The 24868-nt window shown below is 36.5% G+C and overlaps 1 protein-coding gene across 1 annotated transcript; it reads left to right on the top strand.

Annotated features, from left to right (window-relative positions):
• Positions 1–6377: 6377 nt before the first annotated feature.
• LOC142317447 (hatching enzyme 1.2-like) lies at positions 6378–19209 on the top strand. The gene is made up of 4 exons (XM_075354014.1): positions 6378–6609; positions 9719–10033; positions 11689–11822; positions 18421–19209. The coding sequence occupies exons 1-4, from the start codon at positions 6378–6380 to the stop codon at positions 18589–18591; spliced, it is 852 nt and encodes a 283-aa protein (XP_075210129.1). The 3' UTR covers positions 18592–19209.
• The last annotated feature ends 5659 nt before the right edge of the window (positions 19210–24868 follow it).

Here is a 24868-nt window from a genome sequence, read left to right as displayed (position 1 = left end):
ATGGGATTAATAATATTAAATATATTGCATTTAATAAAATTTAACTTGTTACATTAAAATATTTATTTTTTTTGTCATTATTGGGTTATGGGGAGATGCAAGTTAGACACTTGCCACAGGCACTTCATAACCTTGTTGCGGCACTGGTTAAGTTTCTATTAATAAATGTTTTTGTTGCATTTTTCAAAAGTTACTGTTTTTTTGTCGTATATTAAATTGAGTTTAGTTTTTGTGCCACTTTTAGTGAATTGTGTTTCGATAACGTAATCCTTTGTTGTGTAGAAGTGGAAGGAATAGGAGCTGAGGGAGTTAGGTGTTATTGTGGGTCATTGACTGCTTCCTCATCATCATTTCTAAGAATTCAAGATTCATCTGATAAAGTAAGAGATATCATCACTGTCAAGAAGATGCTTTAGTTGTTTGCCACTTAGTCACCTAATATCTATTTCACTCTAACTGCTTGTCGAGATATTGAAGTAGTATTTTCTGATGCTAGTGGTACTAGCTCCTTGTATGTGTGTGGTATCCTAAAAATTTTATAAAGTAATAAATGTGACAAAAATTATACAGAAATATTGTAAAAAAAAAAAACTAATTAAAATTAATATCTACCCGATAAGTTAACCTTAAAATTAAATTACTCATTGATATTCTTGAATATATACAATAAAAACACAATTACACTTTAAAAACACTTTTTAAAATTTCAAATTTATAACGATAAATGGAAAAAAAATCAAAAATGTTTTTTAAAACCCAACAGTCTACATGTAAAGTAAATATTACTGAATTGACAACTCAATTACCACCATCTACTGGTAAAAAACGGGTTGCCCCAGGGATGCTGTTCTGAGAGGTGCAAAGGTGCAATGGGGTTCTCATATAATATATCTGTAAATAATCTTCCGGTTTCAAAATTCAAACAGGGTGTTAGTAGGTTGAGGGCTAAGTTTTGCATGCATCATGTACATTTTCAATCTAGCAGATCACGGTTATTCAGAAATGATGTCTGAAAATGAAACATTATTTATTAAAAACGAGTAAATAATGAATCAGTTACGGTGCTGCACTTCTCATTCGGGCCACTCGGTGGCGAGCCGCTAAGTTCTCATGCTCCTTTTTTACAGCGAGCAGCTCCCAAGATATATTTAAGTAGAGATATTTTTCAGTAGAAGTCTTATTGAAATTGAAGACAACATATCTGTGAGTGATTAATTAAACGCCAAGCAAAAACTACTGAAGATAAATTGATGAAAATTTGTATACATGTTCTTACAGGTGTAACTGCACATTTTGAAAGGATTTTTTGAAATTCCAAATTTAAAAGTGTAGAATGGAGTAACAATGAAATTTGCTATTTCTTTAATAATCACAAATGAAGATACCAGCATCATTTTTTTGTATGTATAATCTTCATGAGAATTTCTAAAAACCTTAATAAGTAATATCTAAAAAATTACTAGATTTTTGAAATTCCGACTTTAAGGGATAAAATGGAATTTGATTTTTTTTTAAATTGTGCTATTTTTTTAATTTCTCTGAAACAAATAAAGAAATCAATCTGATTTTTGGTGTATATAATATAACATGGGTGAAACTGCAACGGGGACTCTAGTTTTATATAAGTTTCGTTAAAAGCTTAAGGTGTAGATAGATAGGTGCTAAAAATCATTGAGATTACATTACATGTAGAAATCATGAGTCCGCATACAAAGCATTCTTTTTTTCATACTTTTTTCTTTCATGAGATATTTGTCTTAAATAAAAATCTTGTTTTAATAACAATGATAATATAATTTTTGTTTCCTAACATGAGATACATGATTTTAATCTGTTTTTGATGCTGAAAACGAATATGAATACAGAATCTATCACCCACCACTTTTTAAAAAATGTTTAAATGTTAAAGGATTTTTTTCATTTTTCAACCTATAGTTAGCATTTTATATTGTATTTGTATCCTATATTGTATTTTGTTAGATCATTTTTTATTGTTTAACTTTGTTAACATAATTTTTAAGCTATAAATAAGAAATACAAGACAAAGAAATCATTTTGTAGTCACATGTTATGCCATCATATCTAACACTGAAGAGTGAGCCTTCATGAACAAGAGTAATCATGTCTGTGCAGGCCAAAACATTTAGCTTAAAACACAGCTGTGTTGTTTGTATTGAGCACTAGATTAGGAAAAATTTTTTTCGTTCAGTCTTATTGCTGTTTTAAGTTTGTTAACAGTGCAGTGACATAATCCCTCGAAATTGTGTAAATGATGTAGATGTATTTTGTTGTTGGATGATTTTGTTATGTGTGTGGAGAGTTTACTGTAAAATCAAATAGAAAAAACATTATACCTTTAATTAAAAAAGCATATCATTTGTACTTGCACTGTAAAATTTGTGATCAGGATAGGACGGGTATGCACTAATTGTTCTGTATATTTAAGAGTATGGCTGAAAGGTACACAGAAGGCTTTGCGATTTAGTGTACCTATGGTTTGGCGTGAACCAAAGGATCATGTAACAGATTTTTACTTTTGTTTAAATAGTGTGTCTAGAATTTCTAAAAAATCTAAACATACTGTAAAATATTTCATTGCAATCTGTAATCAGGCCTGTACCTCACAGTGAAATTATTCCAGTTCCTGAACCACCTGTGAAAGTGTGTTTCGAAAGCAGCGATGAAGAATCAGGCAATAGTACTACAGAAGACAATGATTTTGATTTTAAATTATCTTCCAATAAGCCACACCTTATAAGGTGAATTAAATGACTTGGTTAGGGATTTAAATTTATCAAAAAATCAAGCTAAACTGTTAGGATCAAGACTGCAATGTTGGAATTTACTTCAAAGAAATACAAAAATTCGGGCTTTCGAAGCCAACAAAAAGAACTTTCTCAGTATTTTATTGATGAAAATAATTTAGTTTGTTGCACAAATATTGATGAGCTTATGTTGCACTTAGGAAAAGTTCATAAACCTGAGGACTGGCGCCTTTTCATAGATTCGTCCGTTTAATACATAACGGTAACAAATATCCTTCGATACCAATCTCTTATGGTATTAATTTTAAAGAGACATACGATGCGATGAAAGATGTTTTTGAAAAAATAAATTATAAAACAACATAGCCAGAATATATGTGGGGATTTGATAGCTATTTTGTTAGGCATGCAGTTTAGCTATACTAAGTACATGTGTTTTCTTTGCGAATGGGACAGCCGAGGTAAGGATAAATATTACATTGCCAAGGAGTTTGAGAAACGAGACAACTTAACTTCAAATGGGAAAAATAGCCCTTATAGTTGAGCCCAAAAAACTATTTTTACTCCCCTCTCCATATCAAGCTAGGACTAAGAATGAAAAAGCAATGAAGAATGATAGTCCCGGATTTTTGTACATCAGACAGAAATTTCCGAATGTAAGTGAAGGAAAAATTAAAGAAGGAATATTTGTTGGTCATCAAATAAGAGCGTTGGTCAAAAATGATGTATTTAACTCGATGTTAAAAAATGTAGAAGTCCAGCTTGGGCTTCATTTAAAGACGTTTGCAAAACTTTTCTCGGCAAACAAAAATCCGACAATTACCACGATATTGTTAATAAACTTCTTACTTCATACAGAACTATGAGATGTAATATGTCTTTGAAAATACATTTCCTCCACTCACATCTGGATTTTTTCCCGGACAACCTCGGAAACGTAAGTGACGAACACGGTGAACGTTTCCATCGAGAAATTTCGATGCTTGTCGAAACATGCTTGCCGATTACTGTTGGTCATTAATTCGGGATGTGCCTGAAGCTATTTATAAAAGAAAAACACAGCGAAATCATTCTAACACAGATATGCAAAATTATAAATTTTACAGATTTTAATTATATTTTTCCTTAATTTTTTTTTGAAGCGTAATTTATTTAAACTAAGGGTGATTGAAAAATTGTATTTACAGATCTGTAATGTACGCAGAAAAGCAATTTAAGAAATGTTATCGCACTTAGAGAAACATTAAACAATTATTTTTTGCCTATGAGTGTAATTTAAATTAAATAAATTGAATTAACAAAAAGGAGTAAGCCCAAAATTAATACTAATTTCTCTTACCTATAAATGTTTTCATCAATTAGTTTATCTCAAGATTATAATGTCTAACAATAAACCGTCTGTCTAATTATAATGTATGCAGCTATTGTGTTTTTCCAGTTTCAGACTGACCATTCCTGAGATATATATATATATTTATATATTACTAACAGTTTCATTAAAATACAGTTAAAAGTAATTAGGCCTTTGAGAATTTGAACCTACATCATGCAGAGCCACAGAAAACTGAACAGCAGTGAAGCTACCAACTAAATACTATTACAGTAAAAATCTTTAAGTTATTTCTGTTAGTAAAAGATTTTTGTGCAACTCACTTAACTCTGCAAACAATGAGATGAATTTTATATATTAAATACAGTTCAATATTTTGAGTGATCTTTTAAAAAAAATGATCATTAAAACAATTCATCATTCAGTGTTTTATTTTCAGTTTTTCTAAAAGGAGTCAAAAATTTCGGTCGAGTTTAGACAGCTGTTCGACTCGTACCTTTCTAAATATTACTTGATGGTTGCTGAACTGGCGTTGAAAAACGAAAACCTCCAGGGCACAAACCGAGCCTTGATTCAGTCGTTTCTCAACTGTAGGGCAAGGTGGATCAGGTGGTGGAAGGAGTTAAGAACTTCAAACCGGAAACGGGGAGGTTCCTTAGCGATATCTACACTTCTCTGAAACGGGTGGAATGGAGTAAAAAACCCCGTCTCCTTCGCTGCGGTAACAGCCGTGCTGGGGCATAAGTGGGTTAGTTCCCCACCGTCAGTTAAGGCGTCGGTTATCAAACTTAAGCGGGCCACTCTCAAGGTGGTCCCTCCCTATGACACCTAGTCCGGCGGCTTCGTCTGCGATGACGGAGCTGACCCTGAAGAAGGTTTTGAATCCGCGGAAGGAAAGGTCCCAGATTTCCCGGTCACAAAACAAGGGACCATGTAGTCATCTTGGAGGTTGTTAATGAGCAGCAGACGAAGCAACTGCTGGAGACCGACGTTCTTAGGAAGAACGGGCTGAAGGCTCAGTTGCAGGGCGAGAGGAAGCCGTTAATATTGGTCTACGATTAGTCAAGAGCAACGAGGATAGAGGAGCCCGAAATCCTCAGGGTTATACACAGCCAAACTCCTGTGTTGGATATAGCTGTCGAGGACTTCCTCAAGGGGACCAGGGTGGTCCGGCAGTTGGGGCGGAAAGAGACCCCAAAGATCTACTGGATAATTGAGAGCTTGCCTAAGATATCCGGTAGGTCTTGGTGGCCGGTGGTCGGCTGTTCCTTGCGTGGGCCTCTTGCAGGGTTGTCGACCATACAGAAGTACCCCGGTGCTTCAAATGTCAAGGCATTGAGCACACTTCTCTCTCTGCTGCAGAGCACAGTCGGAGATATGTGGTCATTGTCCCCTTGATGGGTACAGTGCAGTTAACTGCTCTAATAAGACCGCGCCTGCAAAGTGAGCTTCTTGTGCCTTTGTGAAAGGCTTTGATGCCGGACACCGGGTCGGCGGCAAACAGTCCAGATCGCATGATATAGCCCAGGCAAAGATCGTGAACAATACGGCGTACGGCGACGCCTGAATTGGGGGAAGCTTTCGAGGATGGTCACCTTGTTGAACGCTTTCGTATGGGGCAGTTAAACCTGCATCATTCCTGGGCAGCCACCAATGAAGCCATAAAGAGTACGACCTCGAGGTCCTCTTGGTCCAGGAGCCGTACACGGTCGGGGATAGGATGATCGGCTTCAACGTGGTTGATGTTATTCAATCACGTGGGGGACGGCCGCTCTCTGCGATCGTGGTCGGCTCGGTTTCGTTGGGTATCTTCTGGATGCCCCAGTTCACCTTAGTAGTTGACGAGCGGTTCACCTTTGTACGAGTCACGAGGTTTACGTTTGATGTCGTACTGGTGTCGGAATACTTCTAGCTTGGATGGAGTATCGATGACTTGTTGCCAAAGTTGAGGCGGATTCTGGATGATCTCCCGGGTATCAGAGTGCTGGTTGCTCTGGACGCTAACACCAAGTCTTCCGCCTGGAGTTCACCACTCACTGAACCCAGAGGCGCGAGTCTCGCACAGTTCGTTGAAGCCAGGAACTTCTACATGCTTAATGAGTCCAGAACAAACGCTGATTTTCTCTTCCGAACTGGGGGACAGTTACATCGACGACACCTTGGTGACGGACGATCTGAATAGGTGTACAAGTAGTTGGACTGTCTGACCCAAGGCCAGTACGAGTACATACTATCATAGACATAGTACATATATCATAGACTTATAACCTATGAGACTTATGATGACTTATAACCTACGGTGGCGGTCTAGAGCTCCAGATTCGGGTCTCTATAACCTAAGGGGCCAGGATCACCACAGGCTACGGCGCGAGTGTGCGACTGCATTACAGGGGTTGGAATGGCACATTGAGCACAGGGAAGAGGTGGAATTGATGGCTGAACATCTCGGCCGTGCCATCAAGACTCGCTGCGATAGGGTCCTACGGCGGCATCGGCCAATGGATGGACCATTAGGTAGTGGCCAGTCCGCTGACCAGAGAGTGCCTTAAGCCGTCATGACCGCTGCTTCCGGGAAGCCGTCTGTTAAACGCAGGCGGAAATCAGGGAAAATGTGGTAGTCCTCTGACCTTAGCGTGCTACGCGCAAGAGTTAGGTCTCTTAGGAGCAGATACCAGCGTCGCCCCCCGGGGATTACCTTTGATGACGTGCGCGCTGAGGGTCCGGCGCACCCGTAATGAGTACGTTACGTCCTCCTTACGTCCGTAAGGAGTCTTGCCAAACCTTGAGTTTGGCAAGACTCCATGCGTGAGTTGAAGTGCAATCCCTGACAGCTCGCGAAGTCATGTTATCGGCCAAAACCGTTGCACTTGCTGTCCAGTATTCGATGCGGATTTGGTGGTCGGGACCACACATTAACATCTGTGGCGACATCAGGCTTTCCTGGATACTCTGTTTCCAGTTGCTCCGGACGGTGAAGTAGAAGTCGGCGTCAGGGTGGGCGAGACACATTCCCTGGTGTACGGGCTGTGGAACCCGAAGATATAGACCGATTGGTTCCTGGAATGGCACTGAGAAAGGCACCGGGGATTGACTGCTGCCTGTCATAAGAAAACCGTTTGGCAGGCTGTTCTTGGGGTTCCTAAACTGGGGTTCCTTTCCGACTTGTTGGAAGGTGGCATTGGTGAGGGTGCTCATAAAATCAGGAAAGGATACGAGTGAGGTCAGCACTTATCGACCCATCACCTTCTTGCCGGTAACCGGAAAGTTGCTTGAGAGGCTGGTTGTGGTACGGCTCTGGGAAAACATCGATATGAACGATTTTCTAAATCGAGGCCAGTATGGTTTCATAAAAGGGGTGGCACCCAGGATTGCATCTTAAATGTTCTTGCCGAGGTGGAAAGCGACGACTGAATATGTTTTCGCAATTTTTATTAACATATTGGCAGCTTTTTCTTCCTTATATTGGAGTTCTGTTCTCTATGAGTTGGAACGCCGCAATGTTCCCGTAGCCCTTCAGGCCGTAGTACGTAATTACTTGTTTGATCGCACGCTCTGTTTAAGGATGCTAGTTGTGGAAAAGTCCGTCATCAGGGGAAGCCTGCAGGGCTCCGTTCTCGGCCCCTGGCTGTGGTACCTGGTATTACATGGATTTTTGCAACTGACATTGCCGGAAGGGGTCACGGCCACGGCTTTCGCCGAGGACTGACTCTTGTTAGTTCGTGATATCTCACGATCACAGCTAGAAGACCGAGCGCAGGCGGCTTTGTGATCCGCAGAGGGCTGGATGGACGTTCAAAATTTAAGGATTTCTGTGCCCAAGACGAAGTTGTTTATGCTTCTCAAGGTTGCAGACAAATTATCATACAGTCGTAACCCCCGTATTAAGTATAAAGGCTGTGTAATCAGCTGAGTTCGAGTTCATAAGTACCTAGGTGTTTTGTTTGATGAGAAGTTGCTGTTTAGTAACCACATTAGGCAAGTAGCGGCAGATGCCGTCTCTGTGATGCACAAAAGTATTGCTCGAAAGGATTACGGACTGTCAGGCCGTCATTTGTACATGGTGTACCGAGGTGTCTTCGAAAGTATGACCTCTTACGCGGCGATCCGTTAGGGCGCATAGGTCGGAAAGATATCGAACACTAATTCAAAATTTAAGGAGTGCCCAGCGCAGAACCTTAATTGTATGCACTGGTGTTTTTAAAACAACCTCCCACGAGGCTACCACTCTATTGGGGAAAGGATCTTCCAATCGATTTAGTGGTGAAAGTTCAGGCGGCCATGTGGAAATTGCAAAGAGGCAGGGGGCCGAGGTATTTGGGATGCGGTTTCGAGCCGGACCTGTACCAGAGCAGTACGGTGTTCTCAATGCACTGGTTCTACATTTCGAACAGTTGCCTATCTCCCACCTGCAGAGGAGGCTTTACAGCCTCGTGATGGAAGCATGGCAGCCAGAATGGCATGCCACAACTAAGGGAAAGTACTTATATAGATTTAAACAGGATCTGGTGTGATGGTATGCCTCTTGTTTTTAAGGGCAACGGGAGCCTGAGTCCTTCCCAACCATGTAAATTTAAACCAATATTTGTTTTGGTTTCGCCTAGCAGCTGATGAGCTGTGTGTCTGAGAGGAGGTGCAGTTGAACAAACACATGATGTTTGACTGCCCAGCTCTTGTGGGGGCCAGAACTCAGGCCACCCTGGAACTTAGTGGTGAATGGGAAAATTGGCCACTCACAAGCGGCAAGTCAATGTGGCGAGAGCTGCATTGTCGGGCCATGTGGGAGTTCCTTGATGCTGTTGCTTTTTTCAACTGACATCAGTAGTTTGCCTAAGGGAAAAGACTCCTACTGCGCTGTTGTAGGAAGCTAACCAAGATATGGCTGGCTACCCGCCAGATTAAGGCTCCAAGCGCTTTAATGGTGGACAGGTATTTGCTGGTATTCAGTGGCCTAGACGTGGCAGCAAATTGCTGTCATTGATGAGATAAATTTATTATTGATAGTCTTATGTTTTAGTAGTTTACCCATTTTAGTGATATATGGCAAGTGGGCAGTGGGACATGCAAGCAAGTTGTGTGTGATATTACACTTTTAGGTTAGCTCTAGGAGCTAGTTAGGAACTGGTCGCTAAACTATTTCGAGGCTCAGTAGCCGTTTGTGGCACACAAATATCTTATGCTTTAGGGTGACCGAATAGGGTGGTGCAGGAGAAATACCAAGCAAACCAATTTCAGTTTTTCTAATTAAATTTTGAAAACTTCTGATGTGACAACACAGTAAAATTTCCAAGAGCACAGTAAGGCAACCAACATATTTTTTATGTCTATTTTGTATAAATATTATATGGTGGTATTAATTTTAATGCTTCAGAGGATGAGATGAATGATTTGTGGCGTGACCTCCAGATGAAAGGCCAAGATGCTACCACTCGTGCCACGAAGATCAAATACTTTTATAATGTGTTTATTGTTTACTTTACTTCTAGTTAAATTTTAATGATGAAATAATAAAGGGAATTAAACAGTAGGTGAATGTGCATCTGTGGTGCTTGCTAGGAACTGAAAACTGAAATCAATACTCTTGAAAATATAACTTTGTTTATATATTATTAATGTAATGTTACAGCTGAAACAGAAAAAGAAAAAGTTATCAGAAGTATGGATTTAATTGAGTCAAAAACTTGTATAAAATTTCGAAAACGTCAATGTGATGAAGAAGTGTACATATTAATCAACAAAATGGCTGGTAGAGGATGTTTTGCACTTATAGGTCATAGGCCACAATATTCACCTATGCTGGTAAATTTGCAGGCACCAGAGTGTTTACTATATTCTGGTACTATACAGCATGAATTGTTACATGTCATTGGTTTATTCCATGAACAGGCAAGAGCTGATCGTGATGAATATGTTGAAATTGTGTGGGATAATGTAGAAGAAGGTAATTTTATTTATTCAGAGTCTGTTTTAGTAATAAATTTTGTGTGTAACATATATATATCAAATTAGTTTAATTTTTGGGTTAAAAGATTAAGCTTTATAGTATGTAATGTTGAATTTAAAATCAGAAATGATATCACTTTCTTTTTAAATGTAACTTTTATTTTAAGTTACTGATAATTTTATGTAAATTTTTAAGAAAAATCATATGTATAGAAAATTATAATGAATAAAAAAAAATTATTATATTGGACTACATTCCATTTTCAGATGTGTAGGTCTTATCCTATTCAAATCAACTCTACATGCCTATACTTCTGATTTTTTAGCTTAGTTCTATGTTCTTTGCAAGACACTGAACCTGGCCTATTAGATTGAAATTTATGCCCAGATTATTAGATTGAATAGATATTTAATAGATTATTAGATTAAATGATTATTTAATCATTTGTTGCTATAAGAACCATTGGTAAATATAGTTTTTGTTTATCAGTATGTTAGACTGTATTAATCTTCAGAATCCAAAAATTGGCTATACCAATTAGTTGTTCATGGGATTCATTTATAAATAAACATAATTTATCTATTTTGCTTTCAAAAGTGTTCCAATTGAATAGCTTTCATCTCTTTAGATAATTGAATATTTATGAATTGAGTTCTACCTCATGGTTTACATTCTAAATTAAGAAAATGATTCAGTGAAAACTGAATAGTGCGTAATTTGTATACTATATTTTTTGTATGCTATATTTAATGTTCCGTTAGAACTAACAGCACATTAAATATAATATACAAAATAATAATTAAATTATTATTTAATAATAATATTATTATTAAATAATTAATAATAATAATAATAATAATTTATTCTTTAATAATTTTATCAAATGATAAATAACATAAACAACCTTCTCAGTGAGCAAACAATATTCAGTTCATATACATCCTTTAGTTATATTCTGAGCAGATTTTGGAATTTCTGAAGAATAACTGGCTCTCTGAAAAGAATTGTAATAGGTAATCAAGAAGCTGAATAACAGCTTCTGTATGAGTTTGATATTGTAAAATTGCACTGAATATATCATAATAAAAATGTGATAAAGTGAATTTTAAACAATTTTGCTATTTTTCAGCTAATTGCATCTTTTTGTGCATCTTTATGATAACATAAAAATTAATTTTACAATAAAATTCTGATAATTAATTTATTTTCTGTAACTAATGTTATATCCACATTATCCTGTATTTTTTAATTAATCTGACTGTCTTACATCCATCCACTAAAAACCAAATCAATATCATTAATGTTAACTACAAATTTGTTACTTTCTCTCTATGGCCATTTTCCTCTTCAACTGAAAAGAAATAGTCACTTCAGATAAGATGCAAATTGAAATAATTCAAGAAAAAGTAATGTTGGTTTTTCACATTCTATTGTTTCTTTATGTTTTAAACTGGTTTCTTTTTCTCAAAGATTACCCTTACTACTGATTCTTGATATTAGCAAAACGTTTATCAAACTTATGGCATTATATTATGATAAAATTATTTTTTTAATTTATAACAAGCATTTTATTTATTACAGTAAATCTATTTTAATCTGTTTTAAAATTGATTAGTGATGATTGTTTACTAATTTGTTTTTTTTTGTTACAGACCACTATTTTGATTTTTCAAAAGCACCGCCTGGTTATACAACAACTTATAATGTTCCATACAACCTTTATAGCATTATGCACTACCCAAACATAGCATTCTCAAAAAATGGTCAACCAACAATTATATCAAAAGTAAGAATAATATAACTTTATTATACTGTAATATTACTCATCTTCAACTCCATTGATAAAGCAAATATGTAAATAGATCAGAATAGCTCTTCTGGAAAACCAATTCCACACATTTTAAAAGTGAGTTGTCTTAATTTAAAAAAAGGAGTGTTTTCACATATCATACTGATCAGTGAAGTTAAAAAAATTACATTTATTTCAGGATATTATTAATAATACGTGCATGAGAAAAATGACAAATAATCTTTCTTGCTGATAAAATTAAGAGTGATTTTGTACCACTAAAAAATAAACAATCATCCTCCCTCTTGTGCCTACAACAGTGTTATTCCTGAATCTACTTTCAAGCACTTTGAACTCCAAATTACTGATTGATACATTCAATTCCTATCAGAAATCTCTGTTATTGGTACATATATCATGGTACATAGGTTTCTTAGAAAACAATGAAGAGCTATCTACTAATCATTTTAAAAATAATAACTACCATAAGCATTGAAATTACCTTCATCAAGTCTAACAAATTTCTTAAAATCCACTTTGTAAAACTGGATATACGGCCCAAAAAGAGGGTTATTTTTAGTTTTTTAGTTTAAGTTGCATACATAGCTGTAGTTTGATTCCCTACCTTTCAGCTTGACAGCGCCACTACAAAAGACAGCAACTCCTGAACAGAAAGTCTTCAGTTAGCTAAATGTAATTCTGTAGTTACAGTTCAACATGCATAATGTACAAATTTTAACGGTGATCCTCCAACTGGTAATAATATTCATTGATAGCATAATCATTTTGAAACAACTTGCCATGTGTGTAGGAGGAAGAGTACAGTATAACCAAGAGTGTTTAAAGAAAATGTTGAATATGTCAAGCAGTCTTTCTTCATAATCCTAAAAAGTCTGTTGGAAAGGCCAGCCATGAATTAGCAATTGCAGTAATGCCAGTGTGGAATGCTTTAAGAAAATAATTACATAAGCGTTCATATTGTTTACAGCTGTTACAGGCTTTGGAGCCTGCCAACCTAGCAATCGAAACATTGCAATATGAAGGTGACAACATCATCTTCAACATTTCATCTTATAAAAAAGGTTAATGCACATATTGTTTTTATCTGAGAGTCAGAAAATCCTTATGAACTCATACAATATGAAAGGAACTGTCCAAAATAGAATTTTTTGTGTGATATTCTGATGGCAAGTTTACGAGTAGTTCTTTTTCGCTGAAGCGAGCACGACAGGAATTACTACTTATTTGAATATGCTGCATACATGGCTCTTTCTTAGACTTCAAGATGGACCAGAGAATTTTGTTTTGTACCTTCTTACTGGCATAACTTTGTACAGGATCAGTTGAGTGGACATTTCCCCTACTGCTGGATCATTTGGCAATGGACCTGATGACAGAGTTTGTTTGTGGTGATCTTCAAGGTCACCCAATTTGACTCCCATGTGGTTTTTCCCTCTGAGGTTTTATAGAGGATCTTGTGTGTGTGTGTGTGTGTGTGTGTGTGTGTGTGTGTGTGTGTGTGTGTGCTTGCACTACCTACTGAACTCTGAATTTGAGACAGAGTTGAAACAGCTGTCACTTCCATTATTCCATGCGAGTTAAAGTTTGGGATTTTCTATCAATTCAATATGAGTTGAATGACAAAAAATGCTCAAGTTGAATACTCATAAGAATTATTCTTTCATTTTATTTGTATTTCATTACTGTATGTTCAAGTTAAGAGAAATTAAATAGTTTTAAAATCCCGATATTCTTCTTTGTACACACTGTATTTGCAACACATTAACACTTATTTTCTGCTATATTCAATATGGTAATCCCAAATTAAAAAAAAAAAGTTCCTTCAACATGTGAGAGGTTAAATTTCCAATTTGTCTGATATTTTTAAAATTTTTCTTACAGAAATCATTTTAAATATTCTTCAATTTCATTCTTGTGCTTGAAAATATCCTGAAAATTATGTGGATAGAAGTAAAAAGTAAAAAAATAGTCAGTCATGCTGGATGCACTTACAGCTAGAGTTTGTGGAGCGGTCGATTGTCTTGCCCTCTCCGTTAATGGTCTTTGTACTTTAATAAAAATAATAATCACGATAATAGTTACCGGTTAATCGACCCGCCGGCCACAAGGAGGCAAGGCAAGGGGTTAAACTATTGTAAAATCATATCATACATGTTGTTCTGTGGCAACCGCATCTTGGCATATGCCAGTGCTTCAGGTTCATTATCCACCAAGTCCAGAGGATATATACTTCCCCATCAATGCGCACGTGTCTAGTATGTTCATAAATTCTGCATCGGCAGGAAGAGGTGAGGTTGAACGCCAGTGGCTCTGAGTGACTTGTGAAGCGAGTGCAGAATTTCTCCATGGGCGCCGATGACGATGGGCACTATTATAACCTCTCGCTGGGTCCAGATCTCCCTGACCTGATCCGCCAATTCCCTGTACTTCGACAGCTTCTCTGCATATTTCTTCTGGATGTTAGCGGCCAGTGGTATCGTCACATCGATGATCCAGGTGATGTTTTCCTGTTTTTTAATCACAACAATATCTGGACGATTGCGGGCTACTGGCTTATCTGTGAGGACCGCGCGATCGTAATAAATCCTATAACAGTAATTTTCTAACACGGACTGAGGAACATACCTGTAGTAAGCGACAGACATATCAAGAAGTCCCAGGTCCAGGGCTAGGCTCTGATGGAGAATGCGAGCCACGTTATTGTGTCGGGACGTGTATTCTTTTGGGGCCAGAATCTTGCAGCCAATAATCATGTGCTCCACAGAATCGTGTAGTCCGACACACACGGAAATTATCCACGACCATCGCAGGGTCCTTGACTATGTGTTTCTGATAATTGAGCGTGGTGACTAAATCCTGGATTGCAAACTAAATCCCTCTGTCTCAGCAAACAATCTAGCTTTCTTCAGCCACGCAAAGGAGGCAGCAAAGTCAATCCCCTCATCCAGCACGGAGGCTGCAAATCTCCTATGAAACTCACCCGCGCGCCATGCATCCATCTTCTGTCTTTCATCAGGAACCTCGTTCAGGAGGGCATAGCCATTGTCGCTAAGGTGGTGTGGGGCTTAGACCTTCATCTCTTTTCACCACCTCCCAATGAAACACGCTGGATTCGCTTAGCTCTTGAAAGTAGTTTCTGAGGTTCTGCAGTTCTGCAGACACCCCTTTCCACCTATGCTTTTGGACAGATGGAAGCGAGCTGTAAGACTGCGCGGGTGATGCGCTCGGAGCCCAATGAACTCACTTCTAAGAAGTCGATTAGGCCCATCATGCTCCGTTCTTGTCCATCTCAGAACTCCAAAACTGTAGGCAACCAGCGGTACAGCGTAGGTATTAATGCTCTTCACTTTATTGTCTCCGGTCATGACAGCACCCACACGAGCTTTGAGGCTAGATGTGGCAGATGAGGCTAGATGTGGCTAGATGAGGCTAGCTTTGTGGCAGATTCACACATCCTGAATGAAGCCAAGATACCGGTAGATTTCCCTACGTTGCACACTACAATCATCCATTCGCGACCAAACTCCTTTTCTCATGGCATTAACTCTACACTTTTCTAAACCAAACTTCATACGTATGTCGACACTGAATTTCTCAACCAACCTAACAAGCCACTGGACACCCTTCTTGGTGTCAGAAAGAAGTTTTATATCATTCATGTACACAAGTTGGCTATAAGAGTATTGGCCAATTCCAAACCCCTCATTGGTCGATTTTAGGATATTGGACAGAGGGTTCAGCGCCATACAAAACTAGAGCGCACAAAGAGCATCATCCTGAAATATGCCTTGCTGAATCACAACCTCACCAATGGTCGCGTGTTCCTTATTAGGGGCGGTCAACACAATCACAGGAACCGGACGATCAAGGGCTCCTTGCAACTTCTGCTTATCTTTCGACAACCCTTCTGCTCTTCTGCAATAATTTGGCACCGCTCTCTAGATGGTCAATTATTTTTTCATACAAGATAGATGTAAAAATGTTATAAATTGTTGGGAGGCAAGTAATAGGTCGGTAATTTGCAGGATAGGCCGCAGCTGGAACAGTCTTGCAAATTAGGTAGGTCACTCCCTAGGTGAAAAATCACCACATAAGACTCGCATCCCGCAACAACGCTGAGTAAAACTCAGGAAGTTGCTTATGTACAGCTGAGAAGCGCTTGAACCAAAAATTCTGCATTCTGTCGATCCGGGTGCCTTCCACTTGTGCGTTCAAGTAACAGACCCAATCATATCATCCAAAGTTACTACATGGTAGTAACTTTGGGGTGCCATAGATGGCACCCTATCCACTCCCTCTTCTCATCATGGATCCACTCAGCTCCATCACAATGCTGTAACGAGCTCGATCAGATTGTAGTCCAGTAATCTAAAACTTCAGCGTTGCCGAGACCTGGAGCCACTGCACAGCTGGTGTTTGCAGCCTCTTATAGAACTCACGTTGGTTGGTTGTGAACAAATGGTTCTGTTCACACCGCATATTGATTATCTTGTAACGGCGCATCCTACAGGATAGCACCGCGAGGCGTTGTTTCAGTAAGTCCAGTACTTCGATAACCGAGTTGTTTTCCGGGCCACTGTGGCTGCTGACAGTGGTCTCCGCAGCAGCTCGCACCTTGCGGCTGGGATCCTGGGCTGTTATAAATGTGGTCAGACGACCAATCTCCCTTCGTAGCTTGTTCTCGCCTCATAGCCCCTCTAACTCGTTGGCTATTAGCGACTGCCACCGTTAAAGCACCGACGTAAACCAACTTATGAAGGTCCTGGATTGTTGTCACGTGTGAAACTTTTTTACCTAAAAGCTGATTGACGTGATCGATTAATATTTTCGTGCCACTTCTCTCCCATAACCTAGGAATCAACGTTCTCAATGTCGGATCCATTCCACCGTAGTACAGCGAATTCTCAGCAAACAGATCAGCCATAGGATTGTGAGGAATGGGTGCTTCATCCACCGTGCCACATCAGAAGATGGGCTGGAGACAGCAAACCGAGCTCTCTCAAAACCTCCAACCTGATCGTCGTGACAATATCCGCAGGCACCTGTGCGATACAAAGAGGGACCTGCGTTGGTCAAGAATGTTTTGGACCGCCTTACCCTGCAACTCCACCAGGGGAAGCGCTCCACCATGATACGGTGTAGTTCAACGCCGTATGGTTTTTTATCTGTTTCCATTTTCGTTATTTGAAGGTAGGAGCGGTAACATGGCCGGTAACAACTTAGTGAGCTGCCAGGGGCTGCGTTGCAACTCACGCATAGAGTCTTGCCAAAATTTAAGTTTTGCTTACTTGATAGCATGAACATACTCTTTACAGGTGCGCTGGTAGATCCGTAGACCCTCAGTGCGCACGTCGTCAACGATAATCTCCGATAGGGGGCGACGCTGGTATCTTCTCCTAGCAGACCTAACTCTTGCGCGCAGCACGCTAAGGTCAAAGGACTACCACTTTTCCCGGATTTCCGCCTACGTCTAACAGACGGCTCCCCGGAAGTGGAGGTAATGACGGCTCCAGGCACTCGCAGATCAGCGAACTGGCTACTACCTAAGGATCCATTCATTGGCCTAAGCCACCGTAGGACCATATCGCAAATAGTCTTAATGGCCCGGCCGAGATGTTCAGCCATCAATTCCACCTCCTCCCTATGCTCCATGTGCCATTGCAACTCCTGTAAGGCAGCCGCACACTCGCGCCAGAGCCTGTCCTTATACGTTATAACGGGCCCCTTATACGTAAGGGGCCTGGCCCCTTACGTTATAGCGACCCGAATCTGGAGCTCTTAGACCGGCTTCGTAAGCGTCTCATGATCACTCACACTGGTCTTGGGCCAGACAGTCCAACTACTTCTACACCTAAACAGATCGCCTGCCACCAAGGTGACGTCAATGTAACTTTCCCCCAGTTCGGAAGAAAAGCGGTGGGCTACTTGTTAAAGTTTTAAGATTTTAATGTTCCAGGAGGTCATAAAAATAAATGTGTTTTTGATTATCTCAGACAAGATATAAATTTCTTAAACAATTAAGATATTTACAACATGTGATTTATTTATTTTACATATGAGAACAGTTTATGTATTTGCACTTTTAATACTGCCACTTAATGCTGAAAAAGTTAGAAGATGCTACATGCAGGTAATAAAAATGACTTCCATCTATAAAATGCAATTAATAAAAGGAAATTGTATAGCAATAAATAAAGTTTATTAACTTGATAAGTTGTAGTTTAATTACCGAGGATATGAATATTTAATATCACACAACTTCACAAAATAAACAAAACCTTGTTGAGTGCATTTTTCCAATCATATTAACAATTAATATTACAATCTTGGACATGTCATGTACATTTTAATGAGAAAGATGAAATGGTTCAACTGAGGTGAAAATAATTTAAACGCTTGCCGCAAATCAAATATAAGATCATCTTGGATTTGATTCTTGGCAAAGGTCTCACCATATACCACTACGTGGCATGCCATTACACCATTGCATCAAATATATGCTAACCACTACACCAAGCAATCACATACTGTTATTCTGATAATCACTTGTTTAATTGTACCAATTTTTTTTCAGAAAGATCCAAAAAATACAGACATGGGACAGAGAGAAGGTGTTACTGAAGGTGATTTGGAGAAAGTAAGAAGAATGTATCACTGTAAAAATACAAATCCCTCCAATGAGTCTAATAACAATAATCAAATCTCAAATATTTTTAACATATTTAATATATTTAAAGTTAACTAGATGTATAAAAATAAATAATATTTTAATTATGTAATCAAATCCAAACTGCTACATCAGTAGTTAATTAATTATTACAATTTTGGTATTCAATGAAAATTTAATTTTTAGCAGAATTTTGTATTAATTTGTTTAAACCAAACCTAATCTATGTATCTTTTCCACCAAAATTTAAATTTACTGACTACACAAGCCTTCAGTTGACTACATCATATCAAGGAAGACTTTAGATTAGCTAATCTATGGTCTGATTCCTTGCAAAGATTTGCCATTTCTTCTTATCACTTCATCAATATCATGTACCTTTTATGCTTGGGTAAGTTCAAGTTGCTAAAAAAATAAAAAAAAAATAAAGAGCAACAAAGCTAACAAAATGTAAGCTAACAAATTATACTACTAAAACTATCAAATTGAAATTTACACTTCAGTCTAGTAATGGTTTGAAGATGAATCTCATCTCATGGAGTTTTAAAAATCAGTTTTTGGGGCTGTAATTACAGTCAATACTATCACTAAGAGAGTAACATGAGTGAAACTTCACTGTGTTTTTTTTTGTTCATCTGGATCAACAATTTATATATATTGATATAAATTCTATTCCAAAGAATGATAGTAATCAAATAATAATTAACCTTGTGTAAAATATAAATTAATAAATTTGAACTGAAGTTAAATTTAATTGGTTAAAGATTAAAAATACTTTTAAATTATTAATCATAGTAAATAAAGAATTTTATACAGATTTGAATACTAGACAGTATCATGTACTTAGTTGATTGAGATTCAGATTACCCCATCTAAGGAATGGTTGTCTTGATTCTGTACAACACAACACCTCATTTCACATGTATGCATCCTTCTCATCTCAATGGGCTATGTTGCTTATTGTTCGTAAGTTAAAACAGATTGCATTGTCCACGTTAGTAATAGAAAATGAAAAAAAAAAGTTGTAAATAAAAATAAAACTAACAGAAATATTAGTAATTAAGTAAAGCAAAGTTTTTTAAATTAGAAAGTATGATCATGATTACAATGACAAATGTTCATATACCACTTTAATAGCTTTCTGCATTGATTAAAAAAGTAAAATTTGAATTATTTCCTTATTTTTGTTACCATGTGTTCATATTTATAAATGCACAAGCATAAGCTAAAATTAATAATCTCTTGTAATTAAAAATTAATAATAATCCCTTTTTTCAAACTAAACACCTGCTTTTGTATAAGCCAACACAATACTTTGACTTATAAGAAAGGACCTCATTTCTGTTACCGTTTAAATAAATATCTGAACCATTTAAAAGATCTGCCCACCAATTTACCTAAAATAAAATTAAAAAGATTTTCTTTAACAGAGAAGCAATATTATTATTCTGTTAAGTTTTTAAGTAATATTGTAAAAAAAATAAAAATAAAAAGAAGAATATTCTCTTTAATCGTGCCTAATTATATATTTAAATAATTTTCATTTAATGCTGTAGAAGTTATTTATTTCGTTTCTTTACACATTTACTTTTTTGTTACTTCATGTTTTTATAATATCTTTAATTACTAATATATCGGCTTTAATCCCATGTACTTTTTATTTTATGATTAATTGTACATTTTATGACACTTGTCTGATAAAATTTTGTCATGGCTACTTTCTTGATCCATCCAAGCAAAAACTTGGGCAGTTTTCGTATTTTTTTAATTTTTAGAATAATACACCCCTACCCATTCATGATAAGTTCTACAAAATGTTCTGTTATGTACCAATCAGAATAGAATTTTTTTTTCATTGTGCAATATAGTACTCCCACAAATATGCTACTGAAAATGACTTAATGTAACAATCTAGTTGTTTAATTGTAGAACTTGCACAAAATCTGTCAGATATACAGCTATTGCCACCAAGCCTTACCACAAGAGCGACTGGGACACGTTAGCCGGTGGTGTTTGGAACCACACTTAGTTCACTCACGCTGTTAGGTAAGCTCTAGGAGCTATTTAGGGCACTGGTTGCTAAACTGTTTGGTGGCTTAGTAGCCATTTGTGTCACAGACATTTGGTCTTATGCTTTAGGGCAACCAAATGGGGTGGTGATGGAAGAAATGTCAAGCAAACCAAGCCTTATCATTAACAGATGATGAAGCCTGTTTCCTTCCATGATGATGTATACATCATGGAAGTATTTGCTACATTTCTTCAAATGAAGCAAATACTCTACAGCACAGTATGAACAAACATCAAATTCTAGCACAATAAGGCCATACCTGCATAGGTATGAGATTCATCAGCAAATCCTTTAAAGTATTAGACCAAACTAAAAGAACTTCATGGTTTAGCCTAATTATTACATTTAAGGAAAACTTCAATCAATTAATACACTGTGATTCAACAAAGCTTGAATCTCATTACATAATCTTTAGAAGCATACCATGCCTCAACATCTGATGTCTATTTATAAATTAAGAGTTAGTTGTGGTAGAACTGTCGTCATATGGAAAGGCAGTGAAAGACTTTAGGTGAGGAGCTACTTTTAAGATAAATTGTGAACTTACATAAAGTAGACTAAATCTGTTTTGGTTTAATTACTTTTGTTTATATGATTCCATATATTTTGCAGTCAATATACACAATGTTTGGAAATTGTAAGTAGTTTTTTATTTGTTAGATTACTTTCAAAAGACTAGATTTAAAAAATTAAAGCTTATGAAAATGTTTAAACTGGCAATTTGAACTTTCATAGTGTCAAATTGATTGTTTGACCATATCTCTATAACCCATGTAACCCTTGTCCACGTTGTTTTATCCTTTTTATAAATTCAGAACAAATCTGAGAAGATGAAATTATTTTAAGAGAAAGCAGAATAAAAAACTGATTTACACAAGCCAGATCCAGATCTGAAATATTTTTCCTACTTTTCCTTTTGTTTCTGCATCATTTTATTCCAGTTCTAATTTATCAACATATTTGTAATATTGGGTTCCACAATTGCACTAATAAGTGAAAGTATTATTTCATATTCAATCATTTACTCATTCTATGCATACAATAATTCTTGTCACTTTAAAATTATTTTATAAATTCAGTATATATTCTACTATTTTAATTATTATATTATTACCATGACTTAACATTACTTTTTGTTACCTTTTCTCGAATAGCTAAAGAATGAATAGAACTGATTCAGAAGATGTTATGAGGAAAATTAATAATTTGAATTTGTAAGCACTTACTGATGATCAGAATTGAAAAATAGAGGTTTTATTGAAAGAAAATAATAACTTAAGGAAGACTGTAAACAACTTGTGACAATCCACAACTACAAAATAATGTGTTATTCTATGTTAGCAAAAAGAAAGAAGAAAGCTGTGATAAATTAATGAGTAAAATTATTGAATTCTGTTGTGATAGTATGCCTACTGATGTTGGAAATGCAGGTATGAACTTTGTAAGGCGATTATGGTTCCCCGATCTGGTAGAGTATGGCTGATTACACTGATCAACATGATTTTTTGTCTCACAAGTACCAATAGGTGTACTTAATGCAATTTTTTATCCTGTTTTCAAATATGTATTCAGAATTTCTCCATCACCCACAGTTTTGTTGTTATTTTAAATAACAAATTTGAAATGTTTTTTCCATTTGTCCATTGTCAAGTAAAATTTCCTAGAGCATTGTAAATATGATGGAATCAAATGAGCTAACTCAAAGGGTAGCATTGCTACTTTTGTGCAGGTTCAGATATGTATAGACATGTACAAACATGATCTAGTGTAGCACACATTCATTAGAACAGTCCCAGTTGTGAGATAATAGTGAACCAATAAACATGCGATTGTGACTGCTTTGTGTGACTGAATTATTGTGTATTACATATTTACAACTTTATTTCTTTTAATTAGTCATTAGTTACAAAATGCCTTGAGTTTGTTTAAATCATCCTACAATTTTTGTTATGTATGTGGTGAAGTGATGCTTAGGTCCCAAAGCTGAAACCTCACTACACCCAAAATAAAGTTCATAACATTTTTTTACTAATGGAGTAAAGTCGAAGACCAAACAAGAGCCTAGGCCCCACATAACTGTTGTTTATCGTGTTCTAGGCTTCTCACTGCATGGAACAATGGCACACACCACATGTCATTTGCTATGCTTATGATTTGGAGGGAACCCAAGATCACTCTTCTGACTGTTATTTCTGTGTAACATTAAAGGGATTATGTCAAAATCAAAACATACAGTGGTGTACCCTAACTTGTAATCTGCAATGAGACCAGTTCCACACTGCAAAGAATTGCCCATACCAAAGCCTCCAGAACATGTGACATTAGATGAACAGATCTCAGAGTCTGATGGAAGTGAGAAGAAAAAGAAGCAGATTCTGGTGATATAAAGTTTGAACAAAGCACTTCATCTGAGCCTCATTTACTGACTCAAGAAAATCTTAACGATCTCATATGAGATTTAAAGTTATCCAAAAAAACAGTCTGAAATGCTTTCTTACCAGCTAATAGAATGGAATCTTCTTCTAAAGAATACAAAGATATTTATTTATCATAATCATCATTCTGAATTTAAAGACTATTTTTCTGAAGAAAATGTCTTAGTGTTTTGTTATGACGTTTCTTCTCTTATGAAGACACTTTGTAATGATCATAACCCAATAGAATAACGCTTGTTCATTGATTCCTCTAAAGTTAGTGTAAAAGCTGTGGTTCTGCATACCATTTCATTAGAAAAGAATGGCTTAAACGCAAATCACTCATTCCTAAACAGAAAAATGTAAAACATTTTTCATTTTTTCAACAGTAATCGTAAAAATGTGTATTTACCTCCATTACATATCAAAGGATTAATGAAAAATATTGTCAAGGCGATGGACAATACTCCTGGTTTCATGTACTTAAAACAGAAGTCTCCTAAAATGATGATGCAAAAATTAAAGAAGGAATATTTGTGGGTCCACAAATACAACCTCTAATACATGATGAAAAGTTTGAGGAACTATTGAATTCACTGGAGAAAGCAGCTTGGTAACATTCAAAAATGTTACTCGAGTTTTTTTTGGAAATCGAAAGGTAGAAAATTACTGTGATATTCTCAACGATCTTATAACATCTTAAAAAAATAATTTGAGTTGCAATATGTCCTTAAAAGTACACTTCCTGCACCCACACCTAGATTTCTTCTCAGAAAATTTTTGCGCAGTGAACAGTGAGCAAGGGGAACACTTTGATCAGCAGATTTCAGCTATGGAAAAGAGGTATCAAGGCAAATGGAATCCTAATATGCTGGCCGATTATTGTTGGACCATCAAGAGGGATGCTCCTCAGGCGAAATGTAGCAGAAAATCATAATTTCTTACTTTCTAGGTGAGACAGATATTTGAATACTGTGTACTTAAGAATGCAGAATATATTAAAATGTTTGAAATTATAAATGCCTGTCTCTCAGAAACCTTGCCTGATGGGGAAATCCGATATCATATTTGAATTCAGAAGAAAAAATACTATCAGAATCACATATTTTTCTTCCTGAGACAAACAAAAATTATTTTTTGTTCTCCAGTGTTATAGTAGGATTTTGCCCATCATAAAACATAATGACAAATCAGAAAAAGTAAAGAGCTCAAAAGTTAGACAAAAGTTTACACGCTTTGAATGTAGTAGATGGCATTTTTGAGTGTTATGATAAAATTTAAAAGGAAGAAGCTACTGAAAATAAATCGGAGAAGATGAAAATGATTATAAGAGAAAATAGGATAAAAACTGATTTACCAAAGCTGGATCCAGATCTGAATTATTTTTCCAAGAAATAGTTTCAGGTCTTCAATTAAGTCAGTTGAACACAAATACACCTGTAACACGTCACTTACTTATTTTTCTAATTTAGCTTATAATATATCTGGTATAAAGAATTGTTTAAATAAAGTTCAGTTTTTTTGAAGAAGTATGACATTTTTATGTTATTTGAAATTCATGATTTTTAAGAAATCTACTTCCAGAAGATAAGAGATTTTTTTTAACATATAGTGTAAATTTATACCAGCAATAAGGATTGTCTACCCTTTGTACATTGGTAGAGCAAATGATGGATACTTTTTACAGGGTGTTTAGAGTAGGTAAAATATACATTAATAAATTAAGGTTTTGCATTGTAATAAATCATGAATAAATGGAGATTACTTTCTATACTATGAGGTATCACACTAAATTGTATACATTTAGACCATTTGCCCCCAAACTTACTGGTCTTACATAAAAAAGATAACTCAGTATGACCATTAATTA

The sequence above is a fragment of the Lycorma delicatula genome, chromosome 1 (genome assembly GCF_047948215.1).
Source record: "Lycorma delicatula isolate Av1 chromosome 1, ASM4794821v1, whole genome shotgun sequence".
NCBI lineage: Eukaryota > Metazoa > Arthropoda > Insecta > Hemiptera > Fulgoridae > Lycorma > Lycorma delicatula.
Note: the sequence above shows the minus strand (reverse complement) of the source record. Positions and strands in the feature narration are given on the sequence as shown.

Coding starts and splice junctions, on each gene's coding strand:
- LOC142317447 (XM_075354014.1), top strand. CDS start 6,378: ATGACTTATAACCTACGGTGGCGGTCTAGAGCTCCAGATTCGGGTCTC. Junction 6,610..9,718: donor GCCAATGGATGGACCATTAG/GTAGTGGCCAGT, acceptor GTAATGTTACAG/CTGAAACAGAAAAAGAAAAA. Junction 10,034..11,688: donor GTGGGATAATGTAGAAGAAG/GTAATTTTATTT, acceptor TTTTTGTTACAG/ACCACTATTTTGATTTTTCA.